General features: G+C 44.9%; 1 protein-coding gene across 6 annotated transcripts in view; it reads right to left on the minus strand.

The window, feature by feature from the left end:
* The window catches only part of LOC118771431 (disco-interacting protein 2 homolog C), a 154,835-nt gene that overhangs the window by 36,801 nt on the left and 103,704 nt on the right, over nucleotides 1-14,330 (minus strand). For all 6 annotated transcript variants that reach the window (XM_036519427.1, XM_036519426.1, XM_036519424.1 and 3 more), the window contains 5 exons: nucleotides 13,066-13,200; nucleotides 10,583-10,702; nucleotides 10,229-10,426; nucleotides 5,987-6,078; nucleotides 2,620-2,730 (listed from right to left, as the gene is read on the minus strand). In XM_036519427.1, coding sequence (XP_036375320.1) covers nucleotides 2,620-2,730; nucleotides 5,987-6,078; nucleotides 10,229-10,426; nucleotides 10,583-10,702; nucleotides 13,066-13,200 — 656 coding nt within the window. The remainder of the gene's footprint in view (nucleotides 1-2,619; nucleotides 2,731-5,986; nucleotides 6,079-10,228; nucleotides 10,427-10,582; nucleotides 10,703-13,065; nucleotides 13,201-14,330) is intronic.

Below are 14,330 nucleotides of genomic sequence, written 5' to 3' on the forward strand. Positions count from 1 at the left end.
ACGATCTTAATATCTGCTCTGTGAATTAGGGCTTAACCTGCCCGCTTTATTCTACAGCGCTCGCTGAGGAACAAAGGTGGGACCTGATGAACCCGGTGTTAAATGTGAGAAGGTTCTGGCTGGTCCAAGCAAAGACAGAGAGAGACAGAGTGAGAAAGAGAGAGAGAGAGAGAGAGAGTGAGAGCAAGAGCGAGAGAGAGAGAGAGAGAACCAAGAGAGATAGAAACAAAATAGAGAGAAAAACAGCACAGAGACACAGAGCGAGAGAGAGAGAGAGAGAGAGAGAGAGAGAGAGAGACAGAGAGAAAGAGAACAATAAAACCCTTTGTCTGCTCCGGTACTTGTAGATCTAGATAATACCAGAGATTAATAACTGATTTTTGTGTCTCCCTGGATCCCCCTCCTCCTCAGACAGCAGGCAGGGGAGACAGTGAAAAGAGCATACAATAAAATGAGCCGGCGGCCTGAACCCATCAGCTGATTCTGAGTCAGCAGAATGTGCAACTGAGCTGGGGGGGGGGGCAAGGCGTCCGACTGATCCTGGGCAGCGCCGCTTCACCTCGGTCCCCTCACAGCCTAAACAGAACCGAGAGCGTTCCCCTCGACCACATACGCACGGAGACTAATGCACTGGGAACAGACGCAGTCAAAACAGAGCCATTGTGCCGTGACCAAATATACACTGGGGCCTTAGGCGGTGCCCCAGTCTGTAGATATTCAAATCATACAGTACGCGGACAGCGCTGGCACGTTTGCTGTTTGTTACAGTAGCTGATTTTCTCAGCAGGCAGACCGCAACCTGAACAAGGCTGAGTGCAAAGGGTGCAAAATCTGTGGTTTCTGAAGTTCGCTCCGCCGCCAGGAGACACAGGAATGTTCTGCCAGCCCATGCACTCCTTCCTGGATTTTTTTGGAAAGAGGAACGCTGCGCTGGAACACGCCTCGAAACTGCGCCGCTTCCACGTTTGACCAAGAGGACGCTCGACGTTCTCAACTTTTTGAGAACGCTTCAGAGAAACCTGCACATGTAAGCTGAATTTAAAGGTTAAACGTTTACCGACGCAGCTCCAAAATCGCGCCTTTTTTAACCGATACTTGTATTGCTTCTGCAAAAGCGCCACGTGCTTTTTTTCCTCAGCAACACTTCCTGAGGGGCTGATCCACATACACCACGCCATGTGATGCTGAATGAGGCTGGCATTCTGACTGAGTGCGCAACAGGTTTCATGTTCCATAAGTTACAACCTTCCACAGGTACGGAGACTCCTTTCAGACTGTGAAGCCACAGTGTAATCAAATGTATTTCGGCTTCCCCTGATGATAACATCATGGAAAATGCCTTACCCTGCACTGGACTGATTCCAGAAAAGCGTCTGAACAGCCACATGCCAGTCATAGTGACTGGTGAAGGAACCATGCTTATGTGGACAACAACAAGACTTAAAAAATCAAAAACTGGGATTCATCCCTGTGTGTTTAGGATTAGCTGAGGGACACATAGGCTCCTATTTAAGCTAAGATGAGACATGCTGGAAGTTCTCTGCAACTTCAAACACTTCACTATTGTTCTTAGTCGGCATATGGACTTCGTTACTTTGCAGACAGCCTGGACTTAGCAGAGACGGCAGGGTACTTTGGGGGCTCTCAAACATAAAATAACACACAATACTTTATCATCAACATATGATACTTCATCATTAGCGAGCACTGACAAAAACAAGCCCGCTAACTGAGAGCTTAGTTCTTATTTCCATTTTAGAAATAATAAATGAAAAAAAAAACCACTGCTGTAAATTAGGTGGAGCATAAATCTAGCAAGGAACTCTAAAACGATCGAGAAAACTCACAGACTGTACGGTACACTAAATATTTCATGTCATGCAGTAGAATCTAGCAAGAAATTCAATGCGGTTCCAAACAAGTCAAGAGAAATGCACTACGGGATGCCACCAAAAGTCAACGCGTGAAAAATAAAGGGTCAGAGACGCTCTTTAAGCAAAGGCATTTGTCACAGCTGGAGCGGCGCGCATTTCGGCCGCCACGGGGGACGCGGTGAATGATCTGTCCCACACGGTGGCTGCCCCAGCCCCCCTCCAGGGGCTCTCTGTCCGGGACGACCGTGCCCTGCCAGGAGCCGTTCGGCTCACTTACTCCTGCTCCGGCCCCCACCCGCCACACTCGGCGGCTGTCGCCCCCGGCAACGCCGCCGTATCGGCGACGCGCAGGAGACACAGGGATGCAGGGGAGTCGTGCTGGTTGCCCGGGGAAACGTGCACGTCTCCGAGGACAGCTACAACGCCCTATCTGCCAGCTCCCTGACGCTGTCTGTAACACAAGTGACAGACCGAGAGCTTCTTCCCAAGGACAGGATGGATGGCTTCGAACCCCTAGGCCACTGACCCATGCTTGACCTCAGAGACAGAAACGCGCCCTGTTGCCGGTCCTACCACTTGCGGCAAGGCTGATGGGATACACGCGGTGCGCTAGGACGGTCTCTTCCTCGCTATTTCTAGATCTACAGCTAGCCCTGTCGCCATCCCGGCAACCCCAGGGCTAATGCTATCTGGCAGGGGGAGACAGCCCCACCAGAGGAGCTGAGCGGGGGCCCCAGACGCTTACCTTTCTCGTTAGTGGAACTTCGATTGGCACGGGGACGACTTCCGCCAGCAAGCAGCCGTAAAAAGCGACCATGAAGGCGGCCGGATCGTTGTTGGGAAAGACGAGGGCCACCTGTGCAGAAATCACAAGGGAACAGGTTAGACAGTGAGAGTATCAGTGCAGTTACACGCTCGGGCCACAACAGCAACAGCGATCCAGCTGATTCACTTTACTGCAGTCCAGATTCAGAAATATGCCCTGCACGACAGGATATTCGACTTTAACATCTAATGATAAATGGGAAAGACCTACAAAGTTATGTAAAAGTAGTAGGGAGAAGAAAAATATAGCACGCTCCAGCAGCAAGAAATAAGATCTAATCCATATTTAACTTCACATCGAATGAACAATTCCTCAATCTCTGGCCCGATCTGTGACATTTTACTAAGAGATAAATCTTCAGAACAATGCATTACACAGTGACATGGAGTCATGTACAAATTGAAACCTACTCAATGCACGCACGCCACTATTTGCTGCACCTGTCCTTTTGTTCCACTCAGGTCAGTGGAGACTGACATTAAGTGCTACATTTCCTGAAAAATCGAAGTAAATGCGCAATATCCACTTGCAAACCCAACTCCTCGGTCATGTTTTCAGCAGAAGACCATCTGTGGTCTCCAAGACAAGTGAGCTTTAAAAACCCAGAGAACCCAGAATGAGTTGCACTACAAAGCACTCGAAAGAGCGTCAAAAGCACTCGAAAAGTGCGTCACGCGGTGGCTATCTGCGCAGTAGCAAAAGAGCCCTCTCCCTGAGCCTCTCTGATAGACGCTGATGCTATCGCACCCTCTTTCATCTCACTAATACAGCTACAGGCCCCCATACAGAAATCAGAGAAATCTCCATGACGGCAGCCATATGCTTCTCAAACTGCTCCACTCCTCATGCCGGAAAAAAATGAGATTGCGTCCGTGTCGATGGGATGTCTTCCTCGTAAAAGGCACCTGCTTGTGCCTCGTGTGCAGTCACTGAACCTACGAAACACCTTATCGTGTTCTGTGTTGGATAAAGGTGCCTCTGTCCCATGTTGGAAGCGATTACAATAAATGCTCTCTTACAGTAGGTACAGAAAATTGCTCCCACATTTCAGCTTAGCTTCAGAGGGGAAACCGGGTCTCAAATTTAAGTGCGTTTTGTTGAAGGAAACAGTCCTGATTGAAAACGTCTAGTCAGCATGTAAACTCTCAATGGCTGAGAAGTAGGGTTATTTATATTTAATTCATAAGTAAATTATTTATTTATGCTGATGTTAATTTAATATTTAGGTTTATTTACATTTGGTTTCATTTTAATCACGGTGGAATGGGAGTGGAAGAGCATTTAACTGTGAAAATCAGTTTCCTTTCAATCACATGGAATAAACCATCTGTACCTGTCATAAAGAATCAGGTGCTGAGTTCTGCATTGGACTGTCTGTGTGTGTGTGTGTGTGTGTGTGTGCATGCATAAGTAGGTGTGTGTGGTTCTGTGTGCATGCGTATGGTTATTTTGTGTGTGTGTGTGTGTGTGCATGTGTTTTTGTGCACGCAAGCACGTGTATGTTTGTGTGTGTGCGTGTCTATGTGTGTTACTGTGTGTATATGCCAGCATGTTTGTATGCATGCATGTGACTATGTGTGTTAATGTTTGTGCTTATGCAAACACGTCTGTATGTATGTGTGTGCATGTGTGTGTGTGTGTGCATGTGTGTGCATCTGTGTGTGCGTGCTTGTATACGCAACCAGCCTTATATTATTTCCATATACATCATTTAGATTCAGAGCTGAAAATGTGTTCATGAGCATTCAGATGCCATTTCGGCTCTGCACCCTGTAGTTTCCTTCGGAGGCCATGTAAGCCTATGAGCAGGGGATGGAGGAGCTGACAGCAGAGCGAGGGCTGGCGTACTGGCAGAGAGTGTGCCGGCACAGCATTGCCGAGAGGACCAGCAGCACAGCGGGGCTGCGGCGGAGGTGATAATGAATTCCCCACAGCAGGTCTCACCGGCGCTCAGATGGCAACATCAAACGGCCATATCGAAGCATGGGAGGAACCGCCAGGGATCGGCAGCGGCGGCTCGGAGACGCCGGGAACAAAAAAAGCCTTCTCCACACAGAGCTTTCACTCCCCGGGCTTCAAATAACGCCTTTCGGCAAGCATCACACATGCTTACTGCTGTTACTCACAGGAGCTGGCCACTGACTGCCATCAGGAAAACCATTGCCTGAAGCACTGAGCAGAAGTCTATTTGAATTCTTAGCCCATAAGTTATGGGCAATTTGCATAAGTCCCAGCCTTAGATAATTGCCAACAGCTAATCAGACCTGACACTGCTCATCACTGGAGTTTCTTGCATTTTTTATTATTTATTTCATGCCACATATAACTCAAAATGTTCTTTTACTTAATAACTCACCGCTTTTAGAATGTCACTGATATCTGCAAAGCACGGGAAAAAATCCAAGTCTGATGAATCTTAAAAGACTTCAGTCTAGCCTGTAATCAACTCCAACAGAGTTTTGTGAAGACTCTAGTCAATACCGGTTACTAAAATACTTCACATATCGTAATTAATCCCTCTCTTGTAGTTAATTAGAAAAAAATGGCTTGTTTCCAAACGAACTCAATCTCCAACTGAGACAATTGGGAATATGACTTCTTTCATAAAAAGAACAAAGCAGCACATAGAGAATAGGATATGATCCAGGAAAAGAGACATATATATATATATACACACACACACAAATATACAAATATATATGCAGGGAACAGATATATATATGTCCAAAATTAATATTCATAGTCATACCAAGCTACATTTACATGTACAGCCTTACTATGTACAAAACAAAAAAAACCTTAAAAGCCACAAATTTTATATATTTTGGCCAGATAATCAGCTCCACAGTGTGTTCCACACTGAAAGCTCTAAGTCTAACTAACAACTATTGAAGCTACAAGTGTGCTGATTTTCAACACTCTTTTTGCACAGTGTTGAAGGGGTGTATGACAGAGCTGAGATACACAGTCGGTGTGCTCTGATCATGTGACAGCGGATGAAAAAGGACAGCAGTGTGGCACAGTGGTAAGGAGCAGGACTCCTAACCAAAAGGTTGCTGGTTCGATTCCCCAATAGGCCACTGCTGTTCTACCCACGGGCAAGGCGCTTAACCCAGAATTGCCTCAGCAAATATCCGGCTTTATAAATGGATAAAATTGTACCCTACTGTATGTAAGTCAGTCTGGATAAGAGCGTCTGATAAATGACGTGATGCAATGTCATGTAACCCCCGCTGTCTCTGTGACATGGGCCACCCCTGGGGAGAAAGACCCCTCTCTCACTCACCCGGTCTCCCGGTCTGACCATGGGCTCCTGCTTTGTCCCCAGCTTGTGCAGGATGTTGTAGGCCACCTTCATGCTGCGAGTCCACAGCTTTCCTGTGAGCAGACAGATGGGAGGGTTAGCTGCCCGCTGGCCATCACTTCCTTTCCAGTCATTTGCATTTGCAAACCATTGTATTCCCCCTCATTTTTCACTCTTCAAACCAATTCCACATCAACGCACACATCAAAAAACAGCACTCACACACAATCTTTATATGCACAAACCATGAACCTATGACTTCACTGATTTAAAATACAAAAACTTTAATTTGATTTTCAGTTGAAACTCTTTTCAGCAAACATTAAACACCTTAAACACACTATTGAAAATGTCAGTCACTGTTAAAGGAACGTAGAGTTAAAACAGGAAAGAAAAGGAAAAGTTATCTGATCAAAATATGCACATCCCTTTATAAAAAGGCCTCAATAAACATCCTTATAGCAAGGAAAGCTGCCCGCTAGTTAGCCCTGTAGGGTCTGACTTCACTCCATATGGTGTCTGATCCTAGGGTAAACTTTTGTTATGAGATGATATTCACTCTTTGATGATAAACATTTTAAGAGTGGCAGACTGAACTAAGGCCTTACGCAAACAATGTATGCATAACTGCACTGCATACAACAGACACAGTATCTGGCAAAACTACGTTCTCTGCCAGTACCACAAATGAGAAATCTACAGTAATGCTGAGAAACTGATTACCTTTGAGAATTTCCAACCTTCATGTTTTCTTTCTGTTGTAATTTGAATCTAAGTAACTATTAAAGAACCATACATTAAAAAAAACAGAAGTAATAAGTGTTTCATCAATCAGAAGTAACTACCCTTTATGGTCTAAATCTAACGTGACGGAAATAAACACTATGCATGATCAATCCTTCTTGATGGCAAGTTGTTCTGTACTTTTAATTACCATACCCTTCTGATTTCTCCGTGCGTTAATGAATCGGAGATCAGACTGTGCTCCTCTGGGGGAATTCGCCATAGAAACAGCCTCTGTGTTCCGGTTCCAGAAGCTGCAGAGGGGCTGTCTATATGCAGTATTAAACAGTCCCCCACCTACACAATGCAGGAAGCCTACCCTGACGGTGCAGTCCGGGGGGGCGGACTTCACTCCCCTGTATGGTATCGCTTTGGGACGCCACGCCCGGCTTCACCAACACGTGACGGGACCGGCCAGGTGACGTTGCCACCCGGGGGGGTGTCAGGTTTTACTTGCGGGTGTAAAAAAGGGCACAGCTGGCCTCTCTGTGTCACATATTGGTCTATCTCGGCTCCACAGCTCAGAGCGTCTGCTGGAACCACAGGCTGTGTGCAAAAACTGCATCCAGAGAAACAAACCAGGCTTTGGCACTGCCCATTTCATACACGAAGCAAAATTAAAAAAAAAAAAAAATACTCAGAGATATTTTTCTGCCAAACAACAAGTCATTATTTTTGCCCTACATTATTACGTAAGCTGTTTTCCTTGGGTGCTTGAGCTAAATTAATGAAGGCATATGACTTAAGCGAGATCATCATTACTACTAATTGCACGGCAGTGAAACCTGGAGAATGTTATTGTCTGTGATGAGAAGGATCATTAATACAGAGCTGCAAAGACAATTACAACTGTGCTCTTGACACCACATGCTATTTGCAAATATTTAATTTGCCTTCCCACTTGCTCTCCTGTAAGAAATCATTTAAATATTCATAATCAAAAAAAAAAAATGTAGTAAACATGACCTCCTACCCAAACAGGGTTTATTTTGACTGAAAGAACATTTTACACCTCCCTGTAGCAAGTGGGAGGAGGAGGGGCAGCTGGGAGGAGAGGAGGAGAGAGGAGGAGAGAGAACGGAGGAGAGGAGAGCTGCTCATCACTGCACACAAGATTGTCGGCACGGCAACGCTTGGCAACACCTTACCGCACCTGTCAGCTGCGGCCGCCACGGCGCGCTGCAAAGATTTCACAGTCCAGTGAGCACCTCCGAGCCGGTTGCTCCCGTCCATTCAAAACACTCACGCAAGCAAGCAGTGCCGAGTTGTATACAGAGGCCTCTCTCATCGCGCTGATCAATCTCACTCCGAGAGAGGTGGCCCGGGTTCCCTGCCTCCCGATCACACCTGATTCTTTTCAGTACCCTTTTTTTTAAAACGCTATTCAGACTCCATTCAAGCTCTGACTGTATCAAGTGTGTGAGGATGATGTGCTGAGAGCTTGTTACCCTCTTTGCTGTATTCTTAGTGGCAGCCCAGCTGTAGATTAAATTACTGTTGACAGAACTGTTGAGGCCCTCATGTTTTTTTTTAACTAGAGACAAATTCATAGCATTCAACAGCCCAGCTGGTGGTTTTTCAACTGTTTTGTTTACATTCAATGTGTTGGAAACTAAGAATATTACACATTTTGTCCCACATGGGCAGAGAGAGTCTTGTGGCCCATACACAAATCATTTCTTTAATCACAACGTGGGTCAAATTGATGTGTCAGGGCTCGAGCTATGACTTGTCAGGGTCGAGAATGACGGTGATGGCAGACTTCTTAATGTGTTGTGCATAACTGTTAACAATCTGACAGTGAACATCCTATTACACTGCATTACACAAAGCTTATGGGCCACTGTCAAACGCCAGCGGCGACATTTAATGTAAAAATCTAAACTTGCAGTACTTAGATCATTTGTTTTTACATTAGGGAGAAACCGAAATGTTCGTATCTGCACAATGAACGCATTGTTCAGGGCTTTGATTGAACTGTGCTGTGCCAAAATGTAAAAGAATTATGATTATGATGATTAAAATGTGAACCTTTTCAAGCATGCATTCCCGCCAAACATTCAGCTTGTCACATGACTAAATGGCAACGGAAGAGGGGTGTCACAGTAATTCCATATGACAGGCCTAACAGGACACATTACACTTAACATGGGGAAACAGTTACAGAAAAATGAACATGCGCATGTTAAAAAACGGCATGACAATTATGATCCGGTAGTAATCACATGCAAGTGAGACTAAAAACCGTAACTTCTGAAAGTAGGTTTGGTGAGATTTAGTTGTGACGCCTTCTGTGTTGGGGCAGATGAAATGCACAGCTCGATCCAAAGAGCCACTTTCCACTGACAGGAATACACTGAGTGGCCAAAAAATTACATATCTATTTTTTTTTAAATTTAACAAATAATAAATTTATTATTTAAAAAAATAATCATTTTAATTTAATCTATTGAATAGGCAACGGCGGTCTTGAATCAGTGTGCTACATTAAGGCAATAATGTTCCTTTATATAACTAATGAATGCTTTACAAGATAAAAAATAATTCAGGACTGCAATGTAAATAAATGGACATTAATTTGTTATTTAATGAAGATGAACACTAACATTTACATGGATGCATCTTGAATGGAATTCATAACAACCTATACATATGACACATGGGCTTCCATATCAAAATGTGCAGTTAGATAAGCTCCCATATATGTATGTGTGTGCCCCAAGGAATAACAAATACAGAACAGCAATCACACTGTAGAAAGACAAAGATGACATAATAAAAGTCTAAAATTATATAATCATATATTATATTATTTAGAATATATACATATATATGTAGCAGCAAAAGTGAACCTTCTCACATATAATCCATGATGGGTTCAAAAAATAGTTGCCATTAGTTCAGCTGAAACATGGAATGCAGTCGGACTATCTGTCCAGACAACCATCTTTTTCCCCTCTCAAAAAATCTCTCATCTCAAAAAATATATTCAGCTAATAGTTTCAGCTGGTGTTTGGTGGTTATGACTTATTCCACACTGACTAATAATACCAGCCTGCTGAGCTTTGACCCAGAGACCCACTCAGACTGAAACACCCCTTAAACTTCCACACCACACTCGGATCATTTCACGAGGTAAAAAGCCATGCATTTCTGCTGAACGGCCGCAAAATGAGTCACACATGTGGAGAGCTGCTGGAGTCAGGGTGGTCATGTTATTAAGTACTACTGTTTACAGCAGTGATATGCGTTTCTCAAACTTCCCTCATGCTGACTGAGGCATTTTAATATCTCCCCCCATGACCCTGATGGGAGATGCACTTGGGCAGTCCACACACACACACACATTTTAAGCAAACCGATAAATAACGTTCCTGTGGGTCCATTTTTTTCTTTGGGTTGTTTTATTTTAAAGGAGCCGAATTCGCTCGCAGCCCTTACCGTAGGTTAGGATGTACAGTGGTTTTCCGTTTGTGTCCATAGTGGTCAGGCAGGGGGCTTTGGGAGATATGGTCCCCCAGCGCTGCAGCGCCGCTTCCAGTGACGGTGGCCAGTTGGTGACCACGCCCAGCTGCTCCCCTCGCATGGGCACCATCTGCGCCCCCTCCGGCTTCGGCTGGTTGGGGTCTGGCTGTTGGACTGGACACACATTTCAGGGTGAGTGAGACAGCAACACAGCCACTTACAACAAGACATAACCACGGGTAAAGAATCCTTCTTAGGGCGTTACTGGCGAGTAATACTGTAAAGTACAGTGACAGAGATACTTAAAAACAGTGAGAAAAGCACCCATACCTTCCAGTAATTCTTCGAAATCATCGACGAAGAACTCCCGTAAAGGTGGCCGTTTAGGCCTCTTCAGAGTATTCACCAGCTGCTGGATTTTGGCTGAAACTCGGCTGCTGACCGGCACACCTGTGGTACAGGGGTTATGAGATATCAGCACACACTCATCAGCTCCCATACACACCAACACGTACACACTTGTATAAATACACACACGCACTCACACACACACACATTAACAAACACTCAAACACATTGACACACATACGCACATGCACACAGCACATGCACAGCAGCACACACACACACACACACACACACACACACACACACAGAGGCCAGAGCTAATGTATCACCAGACATCTGCAATGGCTGCCAAATGCTCTTGGCGAAGAAGGTATTTTGAATTACAGTCTACACTATTGCATTTTAAGGAGACAGTGAATAAAGATATTTTATTAATGCCTTCCCTGTTGAAGCTGACATGTACACTCATGAAACTCTATATATTTGTTCTTCTGCTGCAAACTGAAATGAACCAGCATTTATTAATTTTTCCTTTAATAGCAAAGTTAAGTTGATCCCTCCAAAAAGATTAATTTCCACATCGTGTGTAACCACAATGCTTTCTGTTTGTTTTTGTATATTAGCGGTATTTTCTAAATCAACAGAAGTACGCTGGTGCCTGCGAGCTCTATTCCTTCCAGCTTCAGAGCACACGTGAGAACACTGTCCTTGACTGTGCGCTGCCGAACAGCCTGCTCTTTTTTTTCCCGCTGCCCGCCCTGTGATTTCAGCAAAACAAGTCGTGCACACTTCACTTGGCAATATGTAAACCAGGACAGCACAACGCAGGGTTATCTCAGAGAGCCATCCTCATGGTGAATGCTTCCGTCTCACTAAGTGTTCAGATCTCCTCCTTAAATGGAAAGAATTTAAAAGCAAAATTGACCAAGGCCATGATGTGGCAGAGAGAAAGTTTGATATGCTCATAAGATTTTTCTCCCAAAACACCCAACAGTCCTTCACTGCAACCAATACAGGCTTGAGGACAGATGACAGAGAAAAGGTTAGAGAGCTTTGATGAAGGAGGAAAAAAAAAACTTCAGGCTTTTGTTATTGTTTTCTAATAAGGGCTGCAGTGATTACACCAACTACCGGAATAAGTCAATAAAAAAACTTTTAACTTATTGAAACATTTGGTGGATGGTGACTGGTTCCAAGAACTAAAATATAAATTCTGATTATTCAAATAGTGAAGTTAATATCTGATGAAATCCCAAAGGCTTATATGTTTGATAGCTGCAGTCCTCAAAGTCAAACAAAACTAAACTAAATCATTTAGCAAACTGATGTCCTCATTACTTGTGATTCACACACATTAAAAACAAAAAACTAATAAAAATCTAAATTTTTCAACATCAAAGAAGTCCTCATCTATGCGAATTGGCTGTTTATTTTTTTATCAAATTATCTTTCAAGGAATTCGGAGCAAATCTGTCTCTCTACATTATTGACCACATCGGGCAAATTCATTGTTACAACAACACTGGGTTTCGCTGGAAAGCAAATTTAAGTGGAGAAAAACCACAGATTGGGCCGCTCCATCATTTCACTGCATGGAAGCACAGGCATTGTTCAGAATAAATGTCAAGATGCTTTCATTTGGAACTCGTATGTCAAGAGCACACAGCTCACTTACTTCCAGCACTTTGAATCATTTCTTTTGCGTCGATGAAACTGAAAATAAGCTGTCAAAACTCTTGTACACACGGAATGTGGTGAGGTTATTCCAAATGACAGAGCAGCAAGGAGGAGAGCACACTTCGGCTACAGCACTCTCCCCACTGTCAGAACCACGCTGGGCCAAGCCGTGGCTCAACCTGGCTGGACCTCCCTGAAAAAGCCTGTCTGGTTTTCCCACTTCTGTCTCTGGACTATACTGCACCACACAATTTCGAACAGAAAAAACAAGAAGTATTTAATCATAGTCTCTAAAGAGAATCACTACACAGACTTCATCAAGATTCCATATCACTATCAAACGTGTGAAAGCAGAGAGTCATCTACGGTTTGTATTAATCCTTGTCAGTGTGACAGAATTCACACTAAATATGAGCACACAGCAACTGGTGCCTGACACTCTTACAGTGCTACTGAGGACAAGAAGGAACATTTTACACAAACATATGTTACAGGACACATTTACAGCTACGTGTCATGAAATATTAATAAATACCAGACACACACACATGCACACACACACACACACACACACACACACACACACACACACACCAGCTGCTGGATTTTAGCTGGAACTCAGCTGCTGACTAACAAGCCTGGAGAACAGGAGTTAACACACACCCGCACACACATGCACAGGCACACACTAGCATATTAACACACACTCTGACTCATCAAACACACAGAGAGAGACACACACACACACACACACACACACACACACACACACACACACACACGCTCACCGTCTCCGGTCTCCATGAGCTCGGCGTTGCCGTACTTGGGCGCGGTGCGGGAGGCCGTGGACACCTGCGGCCTCTCCACCTGTATGGAGTGCTCCGACGTGTACGTGGTGACATCGGGAGGGGCGGAGTGGTTCTCTGGAGGTGAAGGGACACCTGTCAGCGTCAGCATCTCCTCCCCGGCGGCCTCAGACCGGCGCGTCTGACGCCCCCTCCCAAAGTGACCGCGGGGACCGCAAAGAAGCGGACTGTCCGCAGAATTCGGGGACAGCATCACGGTGCCAACCGTCTGGGGGCACACGCAGGGGTGGGCGGGTAGGAGCCCTCCAAATCCGGGGGTTCGGGGAGGGGCAGCGGAGTCTGACAGAATTTCAGCCCTTGTACATTCCATCACAAGTTTCAGCGTGATCCCCCCCCCCAAACACTTGGCAGCACTATTAAAGTTAGAATGGCTGTTTTGTTCAACTCACTTTAACATGCCATGAGTATCCATTTGCTACTCTTTACAGCATTCTTCCGCAACTCTTTCAATATTTCCATGCCTGCGTACGACATACTTGCCTCAATGGCTCTTCAGATCTGTTAATATGGAACCGATATTGCCCTTTGGCGTGAAGGACAGCAATTTCTTCCCTTCATTTCCAATCCCTCCTTAAATTACTTTCCGTATCCGATAAACAGCGGAATGTTTTTTTTATTTTTTTAATCACAAGCCATGCATGTGTTTCTTTCTTCCCCCCCCCCCCCCCCCTCCCGCCCCCTTTGCAGGTCTGGTCACTGTCACAATCGGTCTGCCATTTTTCAGCCCATTTCCCTCGCGCTGAGCGCCTAAGCATGAAATATCATTCCAAATGCAATTTAGGAGGGGGGGGGGGGGGGGTGAAGAGCATTTCAATGAAGCTCTCTCTCTCTCTCAGCTTTCAACAACAAACGCTCAGACCCGCCGCCACGGATACAGGCAGACGCTGAAAGTCAAGGGCAATCGAGTAGAGTGGGCGAACGTTTGGACCGATACATTCATGCTCTTCAGCGGAAGTCTGTTGTTTACAGATGCGACGGATCTCATGAGCAATTAATGCATTTTCATAATGAGAAAAAAAAAGAAATCCTCCAAATTAATTATCACATTAGTATTAATCAGTCAGACCTGAAGTGGATGTGCGACACTGTGTGTGAAGAGTTCAATCAGACACAGCTCACAGAACGAAGATATAAGGCAAACCACTGAAGGCAGGAGGAAAACGCTGTGCATTATGGGTGTGACAAGC

The sequence above is a fragment of the Megalops cyprinoides genome, chromosome 24 (assembly GCF_013368585.1).
Source record: "Megalops cyprinoides isolate fMegCyp1 chromosome 24, fMegCyp1.pri, whole genome shotgun sequence".
NCBI classification, from domain to species: Eukaryota; Metazoa; Chordata; class Actinopteri; order Elopiformes; family Megalopidae; genus Megalops; species Megalops cyprinoides.